General features: G+C 36.8%; 1 protein-coding gene across 17 annotated transcripts in view; it reads left to right on the plus strand.

Annotated features, from left to right (window-relative positions):
• Positions 1-18483, plus strand: part of KLC4 (kinesin light chain 4) — a 50941-nt gene extending 32458 nt beyond the window's left edge. For 6 of the 17 annotated variants that reach the window (XM_087962540.1, XM_087962539.1, XM_087962537.1 and 3 more), the window contains 4 exons: positions 1624-1755; positions 15487-15611; positions 16386-16443; positions 17612-18483. In XM_087962540.1, coding sequence (XP_087818666.1) covers positions 1624-1755; positions 15487-15611; positions 16386-16443; positions 17612-17689 — 393 coding nt within the window. In that variant the 3' untranslated portion in view covers positions 17690-18483. Of the gene's footprint in view, positions 1-1623; positions 1783-6225; positions 9064-15486; positions 15612-16385; positions 16444-17611 lie in introns of those variants that run through there. The other 11 variants (XM_087962525.1, XM_087962519.1, XM_087962532.1 and 8 more) reach the window with 3 other exon arrangements.
• The last annotated feature ends 1889 nt before the right edge of the window (positions 18484-20372 follow it).

Raw genomic sequence — 20372 nt, forward strand, 5'->3', positions numbered from 1 at the left:
TGGTTAAATGTACTTAGTGTGATCTTCTTTTTCCTGGAAAGTTGAAGCTGCTTAACTTAATAGCAGTTCTTCCCTTTAGTCAGCAAAAACCACAGAGCATAGACAAAGTTGTCTGGATTTTTTTGTTTTGTTTTGTTTTTTGGCTGGCCTGAAAGAAGCCAGCTGCAAAGATATAGTCTGCTAACTGGTTTACACTAACATTGAGAGAAGCTTTCTTTCTCTGTTTTCTATTCTAGTCTCAAACTTTGAAGTTTATAATAAATTTAAAATAAATAAGAATAAAAATTAAAACAAGAATAGCATGAAACAATACAAAATAGGGAATCTTTTAACTTTCATAAAGCTAAAAACTGCAGAACAAGAACCTCAAAATAAGGTCCTTAGCTCCAAATGCCCATCAAAATAAGATATCTCTCTGGTGGATATGATATATAAAGAGCCTCATTGATGCTGTAATGTTATTCTGCTGCATCTGGTTAGATACTGTCTATTATCCTTCTTGATGGCCATTTTCTATATTTCCAGGATATCAGCTGACCTCTATATATTCCAAGGGAGATTTTATGAAATGGAATTCTTAATGTGCAAAAATCAGTATTATGAACACTCTTATTTTCCATTTTTATTTTTTCAAAGCAAACATTTTAAAGCAAATGTCTACATACTGAAATGATTACAATTTCCACACATTACATTCCTTTCTTAATGGGTTGAATAGGCTTAGTAAGCCCAGATATCTACAAGCATAGGTGGGGGAAGGGGGGGAAGGCTCATCATGGGGGGTGGGGGGGGGGGGGGTGGTTGGAAACAGGGGGTGCTGGGCCGGGGTTCCTTTCCGGCGAGGGGGGGGGGGGGGGGGGGGGGGGGGGGGGGGGGGGGGGGGGGGGGATAACAACAAAAAGGGGGCCGGCCCGTCTGTCACCTCGGACACCCATATAGCCAAAAACTGCCCCTTTTCTTTTTGCTTCATTTTTTTTCTCTACATGGGAAAAGAAACATCAGTTAACCCACAATTATCTGTTAATGACTTTCAAAACAAGCCAGGAAACAACTTGATTTTAAACCATGTTTTCCAGTATCTCTTTTCAGAAAGTTATTTTTATTTCTCAGTTTTGAACATAACAGTAAGTAATGACAACTACAGCTTCTAGTTCACTCGCTTTAAAAAGCAAATGTTAAAACAAGATTAAAGCAGCTATACGCAAGTGCACATAACTTGGATGTACTTTAATCCTTCCTTGTTAAATCAGGTTTTAGTTCAGCAACATTTCCTTAAAGAATAGTAGCTTTTCTTTTGCTGCAGAATATTCAATAATCCGTGGTGACCAGGAAGACTGTAGCCTTTCTCCCTCTTTTTTTCTTCCATTCAGTCAGATCTCATTTTCAGAGACTGTCTGGACAAGTCCCTGTAGATTTCTTGGCAATTTTTTTAGAAGTGGTGTGCCATTGCCCCCTCCCTTGCACTAAGAGAAAGTGACAAGCCACAGTGTCCCAGCTGATTTGGCTCTGTTTCCAAATTGGCTTTCTTTGTTCTCTCAAAACGCTTAGAAAACCTTCTTTGTTTTCTTGCCAAAACCATGTCCAGAGTATTACTGCTTTCTTATTGTTGTTTTTCTCTTGCAGGGTATTGACCCCATTAACCAGACTAAAGTTGTGGAAATTCTCAAAGAGGGCGATGGCTCTGAGAGGAGGAGGAGCCGAGACAGCCTGGGGGGCAGCATCAAATATGAGAATATCACAGATGGTAATGAGGAAGTGAGTATGGGCGTGGAATGGAATGGGGTAAGTACAAGTCCACCATCAAGAGCCACCTAATCCAGCCAAGAGAGACAGGGGGCAGTGACTCCCTGAACACTATGCTTCTTTGCTGCCCCCTGGCATCTCAGGGAGCTGATAGCCTGTCGTGGCATGCCCACCTTCATTCATTCTTCTGCATGATCTCTGCCCATTCCTCTTATCACCACTTAGGTAGAATCAGGAAAGGTCCTGCCTGGTTTTTTTTCCCAATAATTCAGAAGTGCTGAGTATTTAGAAGATGATGATGACAATGAAAGAACAAAAAGTAACTGATCTTAGGTACTTTGATCTTCTGTACTATGGTTTCACAGTAGGAAATGGAGAGGGAAAGTGAGAAAAGTGATGTCTGAGGAAGTACTTATAGTTTGGCCTGGATTACAGATAAACTGATAACTTTAGGAAATTGGTACAGAGATAGGGACAGCAGTGTTTGTAGATGTATGCATGAATGGTTGCAAGATATTGAAAAGAGGTGGAACGAATGGGTCAAATTTTATTTCCTTCAAAATAGCAAAAGGCTACCTGTATCTTATTCATATATTCACTGTTACATAAGATATACACATGGAGAAACACTTTTCTGCCTTTGTTACAGGAGGTGCTAAAGTAGATGTCACTCTCCTCTACCCTTCTTCTTTGCTGCCCTTTCTAGCGTGATGATTAGCTTCTTTCATTACAGCAAAATGTTGCAAAACCAAGTAAGGAAGACTATTGAGCTGGCTCAGAATATATCACAAAAAGTTTTAGTCCTTGAAAAATAATTGTCTCACTTCCAGTGTCGTAACATTACACTCAGTTCATAAATGAGGAAGCCAGATATTGATTGAAAAAAATCAATCTGTATAAAACTAGTTTTTGGATGAAAAACATAACTAAATTTGTTTACTACTTTTCTGTCCCCCAAAGTTGGTTCCACCTTTCAAATTCAGAGACGGGTATTTTGATTAACATTTTGGAACCAAAAACTTGAGTTGGGAGGAAAGAGTAGGCATTTAACACATGTTACCACCTTTGATATGTTTTTTCTAGGTTTTATTTTAAAACAGATTGAGCAGCAAATAATTTGATCTCAAATAATTGTGGGAAGTGGGGTAATGGATCATTCATTGTTTCTGTGCTTTGGTCATACTAACAAACACTTGCTTGATTGCTCCTTAACTCTTCACACTCTACTCTACTGATCCCTTACCTGCATGTCCTTCTCTATTCCCCATCTATCATAAGCAAATTGCCATGACAGCCAATCAGCATCCAGGTGTCTTGCAGTCTTGATTGTGGATTGTACCTAGCAGAAACACATTTAAAAACTTGCTGTAAAAAATACCTGAGCCTCCTAGAATTACATAAAACAGCAATATATGACATTCCAGACCTTAAAGACTTATCCTTTGCTTCTTTTATAAAGGTTACTTTCCAATTGGACTGAAAACCTCTATGGTATATATTACCCAGCTGAATTAACCACTTTCTTCTTATTGTAAGATCTTTGAAAAACATTTAAATGCAAGCATATAATATTTTCTTCTTTCAATTCATTTTTCTAATAAAAGTATGAGGAAAAGGGCAGTTTCTAAATTTGATAAATAAAATAAATAAATAGGAAGTACATAACAATATCATAAATACTGGTGAGGCCATAGCTATTAGTACCGTAGTTATCTTCAAACTGAAAAACCAATGTTTTATTTGCCCCAGGATACACAAAATATCTAATTTATAAAAACGTATAGATAACATTTTGAACTACTCTCTTCTTTAAAGGTTACATTTCTTGAATCTTTGATTAGTGTCCTTTATCTGCTTCAATTAGTGTGATTCATCTTAGTTATTCTATGCTTGAGTAAAGAAGGATTATCTGCATCCATCTTTTATAGTTTGCTTTTTCCAGGATTCAGGGTAGACATCATCCCTAGTAAAAAAGCAAGTAATTTCAGATGATAATTTCTTCTTTATTTGAATGGATGTAGTGTCCATACTACATCCCATGTTCTTGGCCACTTTATTTGCTACAGAGGCTATAATCTTGTTCCAGGAATCCTCATTTCAAAGTATCTTGTTTAGATTGAGCCTCAAATGATGATAAGGCTGTGGATATGCTAGAACATTCCCTCAAATGGAAGGTTGGTGGCACCATATGAGATATCTATGCTATATTATGCAAACATGATATGCTATCTTATCCATACAATGCACAAATATGAGTTGAAACTGTTCCCAGACTCTCCCAAGTCTTTAAGAGGAATTTTAAAAGTCCCTTCTATGTATCTGCCATGTATCTACCTCTAATCCAATTATTTTCAAACCATGTTTAGAAAACCTGGGTTGGTTTTATTTTGGAAAACTTATCAAGATTCTTCACAGAGATGAGAAAACTGTTGCAAAGAAATCTTTCTCACTCTTTCCAGTCAACCATAAAATGCATTTCCTGTAATCACACTTTTAACTGGAATGGCAAAATGCTGAGATCCTGTAGCATTGCCCCCAGTAAATTGAGTATTTCCCAGATTATTCAGCACCAGCAGAAGTTATAGTGTGGTCATGAGTCAGCGTGAACAAATGGATCACTATAATTACAGCTCAGTACAGTTTTAATTACAGGAATTCTTAAACCCTGATTTACTTTTCCCATAAGCCCATGATATTTAAAGTATAAAGACATTCACTTGAACTTCAGGCTGTAGATTTGAATTTAATCTTAATCTCTCTCACTTGTTCGTTCTATCTCTTCCTTGGACAGTTAGATCTACACTTATGAAGCTCTTATATTTGCATTCTATTCTTTTTTCCCCCAGCTGGTTCAAATTTGATTGACATTATCAGATTTAAAAAGTCCCCAGCTAAAACTATTGAATCCTACCAACCCTTGTCTATATTTTCCAACAGCCTCAAAGGAAGATTTTAATGCATGAAAGTGTAGGGCCCAACTCCCAATGTATTCAGTAAAATATTCTTAGATAGCTAAAATCTGAAACCAGATAGGTATGAGCTAGGTAAAACAATATAACAATTTAATAGTATGCCATTTCATGTATGTAAAGAGCTCCTCTTGCCCTACTCTGACAGATTACCCCACATGAATGATTCTATTATATGAAGTTGTCATTGCCAAGAAGCAAACTGTTACATATTACTGCCAGTTTACCATCTCCAGTTTCATTTTGCTAATGAATACTTATTGTTCAAGTTTTTTTTTCCTGTTTTCCTTTGTTTGGGAGTAGGATGCTCTTTTAGAAAGAAGAAAGCAAATTTTACAATGTACAAATTGGCCCATTGTGGCTAAGAAAAGGTTCTATTTGTGTTGCTAAAAATATCTTCACATAATAAACAGAACATAAAGGAGGAAAACAAATAAATGATGTGACCTTAGCCATTAAACCCATTAAATGTTTATGCTAATAATCAGCTTTTCATGCACTGCATTTTCCCAGTTTTCATGTATGCTTGAATTAAAATGTTAGCAAACAGTAGTTTCTCTGGATGGATCTTGGATTGGGGGAAGTAATTGTCCCCCAATAACTGCTCTGGAAGACTATTTAGGAAACAGTTCCAAGGGAAAAAAATATTAATTAACATTCTTCTCCTGTGCTGTATTCTTATTTTGAATATGGGAAGCCACCCAACTCATATTTCACTAGCATTTTAAGATGACCTCAATCTAGATTGTACTACATATTTTTAAGAACTAACTTAAGGCATACTCTACACATGCATCAAGACTATATAGGACTCTTTCCGATTGCAGGTGTGAAGAGATCTTTTTATTCCTCTGCATAATAGTTCTCCTCTAGTTTGCATTTGAAAGTCTAATTCTACCAATTTTGGTAGAATATTTGTTGTCTGAAACAGTGCCATGCTTTTTCATAATGCTGCTTGTGTAGAACATGCCTGGCTTTCTTTTTTCCAGCTTGAATACATTTTTTTTCTATGCCAAATTATCCATTTTAAGTTGCTGAGATTATGGAGATGGGTTTTTTTCTGAGAAATACATTTTATCCTTTTATTATTTGCCACTAATTTTCTTTCTTTTCTCTTCTACCTCTCCCACACCATGCTTGATTGGTTGAAGCAGTTGGGACCATGGAATAAATGAAAGAGTTTTCTCTTACGTGGCCATGCTGTGTATTGGACCTTGTAATAGGTTTAATTCTTACCCCAAAATTGTGCTGGTCAAATAGTGGTGTTTCTACCCAAAAGCATGATTAAAGAAAGTTTGTATTTTGAAATTTTCAAAGCATTTTTCAAAGTAGCTAAAGGGATTTGTAAATCCTGTTAAGACCTTCTATATGCCTTTCTACCCCTCCATAATTCTTTGGCATCCTTGTCTAGACTGTTAAAATATAGCTCTATTCCCTCACTGTCACTCTTCAGGATACTATGCATCCTCACCGTGGCCTTGTACATTGTGTCTTTCTCCTCTCTGTGCACTAGGCTTAAATGCCTCCTGAGACTTCTCCCCCCTCCCTTCCAACTCAATCACCTGGATGCTTGTGCAGCTTCTTTGGACTTTTTCTTCCAAACCATTCCCCTCCTTCCACTGTTCCTGCTTTCCTCATCAAGGACTCCACACCCATCCCAAACCAACCTTTCATCCAAAGTGAGCACCAAGGAACACAGCAGAAGAATATTCAACTGGCTGCACACGGCTCTACTACAGCACCAATCAGCAAGAGAACAGGAAGAAACTCTACAAGATGGCCTCTCCCCACTTCCTTTGTCTGCCAGAACAGGACTTTTCCAGGATTCCCTGTGGCTTCCTTTGTTCTCTTTTCTGTACCTTAACCAGGGAAGAGGTTGATGTTTGAGGGTGACCTTGTTCCCTACTCTGGGGACACTACGTTCACATTTGCCCATCTTCCTATAACTTGCCTTCCCCCTTTGCTGCCTTCATTTGAACAATATGCCCCTTCCTGATCTTTCATGCTGCTTCCCTTTTCTTCCTCTTGTTTCCATGGCACAAAGTACATAATTAAGAGATAGAAACAAACACCCTAATATCTCCCCCGCACCCACTCTCACCTTTAAATTGTAGATAAGGATAAATGGGCTGAATAAATCATGCTCTTAATTGATGGCAACATGGTTTGAATGCCCACTGCTGCTATTGTACAAGGCTGGTTTCTACCTTAAGCAGTATTTAAGTCCAGAGGCCCATAAAGAAAGATACAGAAACAATTCATCTGTGTTCTCTGGTATCCGGGGCCCTTTAAGCTTCAGGATATAAAAGGATTAGAGACAAAAGCTTGAGCTGTGCATATTCTCTAAATCATGCTTTCCCAAAAATGAAAATAGGATAAACAAAGGCATTAGAAATAGAAAGACAACAGCAGAAGGTGTCATTCAGAGAGCTAACATTAAGTCTTTGACTGATTAATCCCAGTCTGCATTTGCTTTGCCTGTTACACTTCAGAATGCTAGCATTTCACAAGAAAATGCTTCTCTAAAATCACAACCTTGGGAATAATTTTCTCCCACAGTTCCTTTCTCACAGAAGGAATAGTAATTGCTGAAAAAGATGGCAAGACTGCCACTTTTTCCTTACTGTTCTGCCCACAGAGCAAGAGGGGTGGGATAGTTGATGGAGTTTCATCTCCAAATTTGTTCTCATTAATGTAAATTTTTAACAATGCATTGCATGTGTGGCCCCAGCCAAATGCCACAAAGCAAGCATATAGAAGATTGGTGTGTTAAATGATAATGTAGCACTATAGCTCTGCTTATTTAGAAGCATGTCAAGTGAGCAGAAAAGAAAATAGGAATTTGCACGCCCTGTAAGAGAATGATGAAGCAAGGAGTCTTGCATGCAAGAACAAGGAGCAGAGACAATAGAAGGCAGAAGTTTTAAAGTGGGAATAGGTTGGCCCACTGAGATTGAGCTCTGGAGGAATTTTACAGGCGAAGAAAGGCTCTAGTAGAAATGGATTTTCAGTAGATAGCGCCTTCCTATTTGTGTTTTCTTACAAATAAACCCAACTACATTTAATTCTGTTTCCTCCCAGATGTCCGGGATTGCCACCATGTAGAAGTTGTCTTTGGATGAGCATGTTGCCATAGAGTGAGCTAAGACAGGTTCTGGGCAGAGGGGGAAAAGGCTGATTCCTTCAGGAATTAGGCTATAATATTTTTATAGAGTGGGGATATGACTCCAAAATACAAACAAAATACATACATTGACTTAAAATTGTTGAGAAAGGGAGAAAAAAACCTGATGATATTCCAATCTGAACAAAGTAGTGACATGTTCTATATAGCAAAGTAGGAAAGCAACCATTTTAGAGATCTGGGGATATATTGAAAGAAGCCTTCTTTTTCACCCAGAGAAAACTGGATGTTAAGATTTTTAGGCTATGAATCTAGTTTCTAAGATAGTGAGTTTCTTTATTATTTACACTGGTGCTAAAATGCATGTGGGGGTTTCATTTCTGAGAGATAGCCTGATGCTTTTAATCTACCTCCAGGGCAAGCATATGTGAAGGGAGATTTTTTTCAGCCTGTCTGTGGATCATACTGTAGTTTTAGGCTGTGTGTATGTAACAGGGGAGGGGCTAATGTAGGTTAATATCTTTGTGAATACAGCTGGTTTCTGAAAGTAAGAAAAGATTAGTTAAGTTTACAGATTAGACTAGGCATTAGATAAGACATAGTTTTTGAAGCTGTGAGTGCTGGAAAATGGAACCGAATAATAAAAAGTATGGCATGATGATTTTGTGTGGCTTTTTGAAGTACCCATGCCTGCCTCCTGCTGGAGGAGCAACAAACCAGGCCATTCAACCCAGGAGGATTGTACTCAGGTGGAGTTTTGAAATATTTTTAATGCAGCTCCTTTGGGAAGTCTTGTGGAGCTGTGGTGAAACCTTTGCTTTTGGCTGTGTCCTTCAGGAAAGAAGTATACCCAAATCAGGCAGCTTCTGTCTTACCCTGTGGCTGAGATGGGCAATATTTGTGATCTGTTACTAAAAACCTTCCCCTACTTTCATTGGCTGTTATGACTCTACCTCGCCCAAGAAGGAAAGGTAACTGATGATCCAATGAAGAAGCCCCTGGAGCTGAACCCACATGCTGCTCTTGCATCTTCCTCATAAAATGTGACCAGCTCTCTCATTCCCACTTGACTTTCTCTGTTGCAATGGCCTATCTGCAAGTCTTTTTACCGCACTGTCTAGGAGAGGCTGAAATTCTGTGTTCTACTCTCTGCCTTTGAGATCTACATGGTACTTTCCTTGTCGCTGTGAACTCATTCACCTCTAATTAAAGGCAGAAGGACCTGAACCTTTGCTTCCTTGTGCCTCTTTTCCATATGCTGTCTGTTTTTATTTAAACCAATTTATTTTCATCAAACATAAATATTTACATTACTATACACTACAAATAATCTGGGTGTTTTTCTTTTTTTGTTCACTAGAAGGTCAGTAAACAGGTGTGCATGTGTGTTTGTATTTAAAATATGAATGCTTTGTATGGCAGTGGTGCAGAGAGGTGAACCTTCTTTAGAAGAGAGTCATTGCTTATATAGACTAGCTTGGAATTTAATAACTCTGTAAACTGAAAGGAAACACAGAAAGATTTAAAAAGATGTGTTTTTGGAAAGCTGTATCTGTGTAGGATGTTTTTAGGGTCTGAGATTCTAGTCTTCTAGGAGAAAATGACACTGAACAGCACTTCAAGAAACAATAACATAAATCATGTCCCTTTTCTACATATCCATCTCCCCTTCCTAAAGTCCAGATATGTTGGACTTTGCACTTCCAGATATTTAGGCACTCTCTGCTTCTGCTTGCTACAGCTTGTGAAAGTTTATATCCAATACATTTGAAGGGTATCAGATTCAGGAGGTTGACTATATTGTATCCCCAAACTTCTTGTTTTGTTTCTTCTCACAAGAAAGCAAATTTTAGGAATAATGCACAGGCTAATGTTTATTTTCTCCTAGCTGCATAATTAAAATACCTTTATAATTGGGAAATTGTGTAAAAATACAACTGTGCATCTAATCTTTATAATTAAGATATTTGTATGCAAAAGCATACGAAAGTACTGATACATTTTTTTCTTGCAAAATGTCTGTTTTCTTCCAAAATGTAAACCTGAGATGTGTTACAATCAAGTTAAACACAAGTAATGGAAAACTAGAGCAAGTAGATGAACTTTTACACTTTGTTATGATTGTTATTAAAATGGGTAAATAAGTGGAGAAATTTTAAGACATGTAAATAACATTTAGAAGAGTTGTGGATAGTGTGTAGTCTGTTTCAAGGAATGAAGGTTTGCTGAAAGAAGCAAAAACAATTGTGTATAACAATGTGCTTCTGCCCACTTCATTATGTGGAACTGAGTTGGGTATGTTAGGAGAAACCTAAGAGTGGATTATAGTGGAAACAGCTGTACAAGATGTCTGCTATAAAACAGGAAGTTTCAGTCAATGATTGCTGAATGAAAGTGGATTCACTTTCTCAACAGTGAGTAACCAGTATGAAAATAGTATGTTGAGATGGTTCAGTGATTCATGTGGAGAATGAGTATTGAGTTACATATCAAATATAGAAAGGAAGTGAGCCAAGAGAAAGGGATAGTCCAAGGAATTAGTGATTGTATGGAGTTGATAATTTTTTAAAGCACCACCCAAGTCAATGGGGAAGCCAGATTCACTTAACAACTAGGTTACTAACTTAACTATGATTCACTTAACAACTGTGGCAAGAACGGTCGTAAAATGGGGCAAAGTCACTTAACAAATTCTTACTTAACAACAGAAATGGTGGGCTCAGTTGTGATCATAAGTTGAGGACTACCTGTATTTTGTGTGAACCGACCACTTTTAATTGATCAGTGTGCTTTAGAACTGATCTACATCTTATTTTAGGAATATAATAGCTATACCAGAATGGGTGGCCATTACTTCCATGATCACTTTAGACTGATCACTGCAGTTCTATCAGAGTTGCTAAAAATATGATTCAAAAACACATTTGTATTTTTATCAAGCAATACACATCACTACCTAAGGTCACATAAGTAATCTTTGTATGATGATTAATGTTGGAAACAACCTGACAAGATCAAAACACAAATGCTATTTTCCATGACCAATTTCTTCACAGTCTTATCTCAAAACACCTAGATTAATTTTATTAAGAGAGTGGGCAAGGCTTCAAGTCTCTTATTCTGAATAAAGCATTTGTCCCATGCAGTAAAGCAACTCACATTTTCCTTGAGAATCTTACTTGCCAAAATGTTTGTCTAGATATGTACAAACCCTATTACCATTCTGATATATTAAGAACCTCATCTATTTCAACTGTGGAGGATGAAATCAGTCAAAAGGGAACCTAATTTTTTTTGTTGTGCAACAAATATCTCCTGTAGCCTTTCATTATCTGTCCTATTCCATTAGTCTTTAGTTATCTTTTTTGCCTTTGTGGAGCTGGGGTGGGCGTGGCCTGCACATGATGCATCTGGCCCATGGGCTGCCAGTTTGACATCCCTGCTGTAGAATATTTTCTCAAATGTTGTAGAATGCCTGTTCCTATCCACATTAATTCCACAGAAGCAAACCAATATTTTTAGAAGGATTTTCACGATTCCAATTTTTGTTTCACATATCACATGTCTGGGATATAAAAATATAAAACTTATTTTTTAAAAAGATGCATAGTTGATTTGAAATACTGAATCTGCTAAAAATGTGGACATTTTTTTGTCCAATTTACATAACCGCCCATTGCACATGGCTCTGGGTAGCAGACAAAAAATATTTGAATTCTTCCAGTGGAATAAATTGTTGAGGAATAAAGTCCTCATCTACACCATGCAGCTTAGCTATGATTAATTATACTTCTAGGTCATTGCTTCATCAAAGTATCAACATTTATCCAGTAAGAGTTATTTTGTATTGAATGCATTTGGTGGCATATAAACTGGATGGAATATCTGTAAAGATGTTTTCTTCATGTAAACACCTCTCCAAGCACAAACTATAATTCTGCACAACTGATATTTGTTGAGTAGCATGTGCTATAATGTTCAAGTAATGGGGTGCCTTTTTAAATGAAACAATACAGATTACATAGATCACACTGTCTTTGTAAATTCCATGGCCAAGTTTATACACTGTGCTAAACTTTGGTTGGCTGAATAAACCATAGACAGGGACTGAATTCACATATTTAGACATATGTGAGCATAGCCTCTCAGGAGCTTCTGATTTGAATGGGTAACTGCACAGATTAGTTTAAGCCCATTCACAGCTGCTGTTGCTGCTGTAATTCCAACAGGATCCAACATGAGCTAGGCAACTAGGATCCATTAGTGTATATTCCTACCAGAACAGCAGTCACTGTAATTTGGTGCTTTTCCCACTTTCTGGACTATTAGAATAATCATATGTTGGAATAGTGTAACAAATTGAAAAGTATTCTGGGCAATAATTACCACATGAGAGCCAATCTGGTCTAATGGTTAAAGCATGAGGATAGAAAGCAGGAAACTGAGTTCTAGTCCTGCCTTAGGCATGAAAGCCACCTGGGTGATTTTGCACCAATGTCTCTCAGCCCAACTCGCCTCACAGAGTTGTTGTGGGGAAAAGGGGGAGGAGTGTTAGTCATGCTTTGCCACCTTGAGTTACTTATGAACATAGCAAAGGTGTGATTAAAAAAAAACCCATTAAATAATTACTGATGCCCCATCATCTCCATGGAAGCCTATAGGAGTCAAAATGGTCTTCACATTGATTTTGCCTCCAGCTCCTTACATGTATTGCCACTTGCATTGTGTACTGCTAAGCACACATCGATCACAGGGAATTGCTGGCCTTTTAGAAGTTGAACTACAACTTTCAGCATTCCTTATGTTTGACTCATATCATAGTATGACATGGGCATGAGTTCTAGAATCTAAGAACTCAAAAAAGATTGTGTGAAACCAATGGTCTTTTACATTAATCTATAACATAACATAATTCTCCAAAGTTTCAGCTAATGACTATGAATTTGTGTTTCTCCAGCACTGAGAACACAAGAGTTTAAAAAGTTAACTGTAAAAGAATAGGGGCCTGAGTCTATCTCCAGCTCATAGCTTTCTGTGTAATCAAGACAAACACCAAGAAGAGGACTGATGTGGCATGTTTACTTTTTAAAATTCAGAAGAGAAGCCTGTTTTAGAAGCATTTAGCTTTCCCTGGTATTCTGGAAGGAGATAGTGTATACCGAAGAATCTCTTCATTCTGAACAGAGATTTTTATTTTGAAAACTTACTATTTTTACTTCAGGATTTGGAAGATGTGGTTGATTTAGGTTAATAAGGGTGCAATATTAGAATTAAAGAAGACAAGATCTCTCACAACACAGAAGTGGACTGTCTTATGGGGCTGATGGGTACACAGCATTTTGAAAGCATGTGTCCTTTGAATTTGAGTTTTCACAAAATATGTTCCCATAAATATCTCTCTAGAAAAAGCTAGCAAGTGAATGTAAGCCCTTCTCTCTTATCCTGTCCTCCATGCTTCTTATCACACAGTTTACATTTTATTTTTGGACTCATGCATACTGTGATATTTTTTACTGTTCTGAAAAAAATTACCCGTGTGTGTTCAGAGGCATTCTTGGAAATAAAGTTGAAGCTGAAAGCCCATGTTTTGCATTTTTTAACTCTTGTAATTTTAATTAAAAATCAAATGAGACCAGAAACCTCATAGACACCAAGGAAAAATTCATACACTGCACATATTGGTATTCACAAAAAATGAGATTGTTGCTCACTCTTTATGTGAGGTATAAGGAATCTTTTGGGAAATAATAGTAACTTCATTTTCTATCAGTTGGAAATCTAATTACTAGATCTAAAAATCTAGAACACTTCCTGTCTTTTCCACTATAAGAGATATGTTCAACCTTATGAAACCAGAGAAAAAGCCAAACAAAATGCATAGGATGTGGTATAGAAAAGTAATATAAAGTATTGTATAGGAGGTAGAAAAGTAATATAAACTGAAAACTATGTTGGAACTGACAAAATCTAGTATCACATCCTATTTTTTAACATTCCTGGTTATCTAATACTAAGAAAGATTTGGGTTATGAGCCCAATAGTTTCCTCCTGATGGTGTTCCTTAGCAACCAATGTTGCCCAATGATTGAAATATACAACATAATGACTCATAGCTATTGACAGCCTTATTCCCAGGTAAATCCATTTGAAAACCACTTAAGACAGCATATTCTTTTTATATGAAGTATTCAAATATTTTGTATCAACAATTAGATGCCAGCAAAACAAACTAATAATTGAAATAGGGATACATTTTTAAAGTAACTTGGAGCAGATAAGATTTCCAGATTTCTTTTTCTTTTTACATGAAATTCTCACAGTAGTAGTTGTGACCAATGAAAAGACTACAGAGACCTACTCCCAAAGGTGCTTTTTCAGGAGGCAGCTGGACTTCTTTCTTTGAAGACATTTTGCTTCTCATCCATGCTAACTGCCTGTGCATGTCTTCCACAGTGAAAGGACACAGGGCAGAAAACTTTCAGCAGCCAAGAAGGCTCCAACCCTTTTGCACTGCTCATGTGACTCTGAGGACACAGATAAACCTCCGGTTGGCCTCAATGACCCTTTAAAAGAATGCAAATGACCAATTGTCTGCAAAGAATATAAATCCTTCCATTCCTCACCGTCCAGTTAGAGCAGAAGTCCACTGTCTCCTGAAAAAGCACCTTTGGGACAACTATGACCTGGATGACTGAGAATCTCCACAGACTTATGGAGACCTAGACTACACTTACTTGATTTCAGTTAATACTTGCTGCATCTGTAGCATCATGAGCCTCGGTGGCACAGTGGTTAGAGTGCAGTACTGCAGGCTACTTCTGCTGACTGTCTGCTGCCTGCAATTTGGCAGTTCAAATCCCACCAGGCTCAAGGTTGACTCAGCCTTCTATCCTTCCAAGGTGGGTAAAATGAGTACACAAAATTGTTGGGGGCAATATGCTGACTCTGTAAAACCATTAGAGAGGGCTGTAAAGCACTGTGAAGCAGTATATAAGTCTATAAGTGCTACTATCTCACTAGGAAACTGGGTACTTGAAAATCTGGAGAGGGATACAAATTTTATCTCACATAGCAGTATAGATAGCCTTGAATTTTTGTGACCTGGTTTTTACTTTCAGAAAACTCTCATATACACATACATATACAAACATGAATTTCTTTACTGACCTTAAAGCTATCTCCATTTCCCTTTCCCCCAGGATATATTTATATTAATAGAACCATATAAACACATCACTCCCCTACAGATGTATGTGGGAGGAAGGTCTCTTTAAAACAGCATACTGGTGGAATGTGGTATGCAAATCTGAAGACCACGTTGTCCATCCAGTAGAATCAAGGGAGAAAATCTTTAGCTAATTGTATTTCAGGTTATGGGAAAAAAATAACATTTTTTTAAAAATGACTGTCCTCAAAAAGAAGAAGAAAATTCCAACACAAAGAAAACGTCTGGTATAATCATGCTTTATAGTGTATAAACTAATTTAGAGTTTAATAAAACTGAGGTGTATACCTGTATTTGTTACCTTTTTTTTTAAAGGCAAAACTTCAGTATATTGCTATTAATTACTACAGTTTAATTTGGAATTGTATATTCTGGAATCAAAGGCTTCATCCACCATCTCGTCATATTTTTATCTTCCTTTCCAGGATGGTACTGGTGCTCTTCAACGCACTGGTTCGCTAGGAAAAATTCGAGATATGCTAAGAAGAAGCAGCGATATTCTGGTCAAGAAACTTCAAGGGAATGGCCCATTAGACCCACGTAGTACTAAGTAGGAGGCACTTCTTGGGTTCATATATATCTGTTGCCTGTCAGACCTTCCCCTTTCCTTACCATAGACTGCATAACTCAACTTTAATTGGCAATAAAAAAACATTTTAGTTTCTATTTAATGTATTTGTGTGACACATAATCTAACAATTCTAGATGGCCTATATTGTAATAGATGATAGGCTGATTGCAGTGCTTTAACTTCTCTGCTGTACTAGAATGATTTATATTTATTAAGCAAAGGCACATTTCTGAGACTTCTCAATGTCATTGCTTAAAAGCATGACATGACGAGACTATGAACCACATAGGTCCCATGATTTTTTACAATGGTGATACCATTCTATAGAAAATGGCATCACCATTCTTAGTTCCCATTTGCCATTTGTTTAAGGTACCTTTTCCAACCGTAATATTTTTTTGATGGATTAAATTACAATACTTCCACCATCATGATTATCCCAGCATGTCTATTGAGAAGAGTGTATGTCTCTAAGTCTTTTCTGATAAAATGATGCTAGCTTATAAACCACCATATATTCATTCATTTCAAGAATTAATAAAGATACAATTCCTAATTTTTATTGATACAATCAAGAAATCAATTTTCAGCTTTAGACATGTAATCTTGAATATTCTCTTCTGGTTATTTTCCCCCTTAACTAAAACAGGAGTTTTGATTTTTTTGTTTTTGTTTAATATTAATCTGGATCAAAGCGAAAGTAAATCTGGAGACAGCGCAGTAAAAATAATTTCTTTCTCCCTACTTTATTAGCATGAAACGAGCTGTTTCGTTGAACTACCTGAATAAATCCAGTGAGGATACTTTCCAGGTAAGAGCATCATTTGCCTTATTTCCTAAATTGTAGTAACAATGAATACTTTTTGCATTTATTGTCCTGCTAATCCCAGAATGAGAAGGAATAGGGAAAACAAATAGATAAACAAAGGAGACATGTTCAGTTAAGGGCTGGATGTGGTTTTTAGTCATGAACATTTATTCCTTATTTCATTTCTTCATATAACTTGTTTCAATGCTCCCCTTTTCCAGATAGTTACAAAATGAGTGAATTTGTGGACAAATTTCCAAGTGATTGTTTCTGAGATGATAATCATAGCAACTTGAAAAATTGCCACTTACTTCCTCAAATAGATGTTGTATTCTGGATTGTGCAAGGTTATGGCATAATGCTAGAGGAATACATAAAATGAAACATAGGGAATGAAGTATGCATGCATAAGACAGGGAAAGAGGAAAAAGGAATTTGTCTCAAAGATTCATATGTTTATTTCAAATCTTTTCAGGTTTATTGCAACATGGTTTACGTGGGGCTGATCTTGAAGAACATTCAGAAATGTTGTTCATACAAGTTAAATCCCTGCTGTTTCTTTCCAGTGCAATTCAGGTTGCCAATCATCATTTTTAAAGCCCTGAATGATACAAGGCCAAATTATTTGCATGGCCATCTCCCACTAGAGTAGCTGTGCTTCGGGTCCTTTCCCTTAAATGTTGACATGTAGGAGGATCTAGGCAATGTGCCTTTTTTATGGCCATCCCTGCCCTTTGGAACACCCTCTCCTGAGATCTAGCGGATCCCTACTCTCTCAACTTTCTGAAAAACCTTAAAGACTTGGGCGTTTCTCCAAATGTGTGAGGCTGGACCAGAAACATGCCATGTGGATATGTGGAAATGCATTGTGGTTGGGGGCACTGGGAGGTTTTAGGGTTTTTTTTTCCCTACCATTTTTTAAAAATTATTTTTACTGCTGACAACCACCTAAGATTATGTTGTATAAGATGAGTGATGATTTGGGATGATATGACATTGTGAAGGAAGGATATTTTCCTTTACCGTCTTTGGGAAATACAGGATTTACAGTCTAATATACTTTGCTGGATATAAATTTGAGCATGCAATAGATCATTTTAAATGCACACTGGGAGACAGACTTGTGCAGATTGGCAGATTCAAATTCATCAAAAGAGGATTTGTTTTTCAGGGTTCTCAACATCTTCGAGCTGCGAGTAGAGGCTTCAGTGCAAGCAGTGTGAATCTTTCCTCTCATACCTCTGACTGAATCTACCCTGTTGCCAGTTCAGATATTACCCACTTCTCTTATTATTTGGATATTTCAGTTGCAACCTCTTCACAACTTACCATATTCTCATGTTGATGAGTAGCTATGCGTCGATAGAGCTCTCACTCTGGATGGTACTAACTAATGTGGAGCCACTGCCAGATGAGATAAGGAAGCTCTCTTCAGTAATTTGTCATGGACTTTGCACCCTGGCTGAATGCACTTTCCAAGTTGGGTTTTCATGATTGCACAGAATGTGCTCCAAGAGCTCTTACATGAAGTATTGGCTCTCTGAAGTGCAAAGACATAGCTCTCCCTTAAGAAGAGCTACATTTCCACTACACAGTACTGCTGGGAGAAGTACATCTCCAGCTGGATTCTCATGCTGACTTATTCCTTCAGTGCCTACCTCTAGGCTTGACTTTGATAGGACTTAGTTGAATTTATTTTTGCACTCTAACAACCGTTATCTTCATCCTGCAGCCTTTTATGATGAATACCTTTCCAAATCAGAATAGTTGCTCCTAAATTTCTGAAGCAGACAGGAAGTTTTGTGGGAAATTACTTTGTGTAAGGGATAAAGTTGAGGCAGATAGATTCTGCAGAGGTTAAATATATGTTCACTCTCCTTTCTACAAGCCCTGTCTGCATCTTGACTGGTGCAGACTTGGTGTCTGTCTTCAAATGAACAATGGTAATACAAAGCAATGGACATACATTACCCTTGATTCACTTCTGATTGTTGTTGTTTTAATTTAATAAAATGATCACAAGGATTGATCACAAGAAACAAACTTGCCAGGTGTTTCCAGTTCATTTCATCTGTCTTTGACGTCTATCTTCACTGAATAACAGCTATGACAACAGAATAAGAGAAAGAGCAGTACTGGGCACACAAAAACTGTCATAATTGTAGCAGAGAAAAATGGAGACGCTTTACCATTTTCTTATGGAGAAGAGCAAGAATAAACATCTGCACTGTTGAACACAAGTCATAATTATACCTCTATGAGAGGGTGACTTTTGGCCAGTCACTCTCTCAGTGCGACCTATCTCATAGGAATGTTGTTGTGGGGAAAACAGGATGCAGGATTATGAGGCATGTTTACTGCCTTGATTTGACCAAAATGCATATTTAAAAGGTGAGATGATGATGATGATGATGATGATGAATAATAATAATAATAATAATACTGCGACCAGCCATAATAATAATTGCATTGACAACAATTTTATCTGTCAATTACTCTGTATATATTACACCAAGAGAGTTATGATACCTTCGGTCCTGGGGAAGAATTCAATGCAAATGAAAGCCACTATCATCTAAAGAATGAGCAGCCATGATTTCATATTTTTGCATATATAATAATGATAATCTGAAGTGTTATGAAAAACCAGAAATTGAAATCTGGTCATTGAGAAATACTATAAGAATTTTTAGCAGAGATATAGCAATGGAATTTGTTGTAGAGATAGGTGCTACCTTAGTAATAAGTCAGGGTAAAAACATGAATAGTAATAGCATTTAAATTGCAAATGGACATTTTGAACTATCAGGAACCATCATTTTAAAGCCTCTTTAGGGCTGCCTACAGTTGGATAACATCAAGGATGGATAAATTAAAAATGTGATTAGTAAACAATAAAAAAAATTAGTAAACAAAGAGAAAATTGCTAAAGACAAAATTGAAGGAAGCGCTATCAATGCTGTTAATACCTGGGCCATACCTGGATATAATACCCTGCTGGAATTATTAATTGGACACAAGCCAAGTTGGATAATCTGGACTGAAAAACAAGAAAGCAAATGACTATTCATTATGCATTATATTTCCATAATGATATTGATAGATTATACTTTCTACACAGAAATGGAAGTAGAGGTTTACTTCAAGTCAAACTCTTGAAGAAATACATGCATTGATTGATTATATAAAAACACCCAAAAACAAGCGCTGATGTAAATTAAAAATGTGAATGTATAGGAAACAAAACATACTGAAATAACATAATAAAAATATGAATAAATTGCTGGCAAGGAAAAGCACTATATGTCAATTTCTACATATAATCAAAGAGAAAATGGATAAAAGCCAACAATGACTTACAACTGAAACATTACATTTAAAAAAAGAAGGCTTGATTTTGGCTGCTCAAGAGCTAGCTATTTGAACTAATGCAATCAAAGCCAAAAAAATAATAATCATCAAATGATTCAAAATGTAGATTGTTCAAAGAAGCAAAAGAAATAGTAGTCATATACTCTGCTAGTGCAAGAAGATTGCACAAACTTATTATAAACAATGACATAACTGTTGCCAAAATGATTCACTGGTACAGCTATAAAAATCATCTGCTAGTAATGAATAGTTGGGAAGGCAGAGTTGAAAAACTTGTCAAAAATGAGCAGATTAAAGTACTGTGGAACTTCTAAATACAAACTGATTAAATCTGGGTACATAACACCAGATTTAACTCTTGTTGAAAAGAAGTAAGTGTGTATAGTTGATGTAGCAATAGCAAGGAATAAGGTTAGGGTTAGGGACAAAGAAGACAATTGACAAGATCACAAAGTGTCAAGATCACAAAGTATCTGAAAATTGAAGTTGAAAGTCAAATGACATAAACCAGCTGCAATGATTCTAGTAGTTATTGGTTCACTGGGTGCCATATCAAAAGA

Source organism: Notechis scutatus, chromosome 1, assembly GCF_049901735.1.
Source record: "Notechis scutatus isolate UNSWTSFEM ecotype Mainland chromosome 1, rNotScu1.2, whole genome shotgun sequence".
NCBI lineage: Eukaryota > Metazoa > Chordata > Lepidosauria > Squamata > Elapidae > Notechis > Notechis scutatus.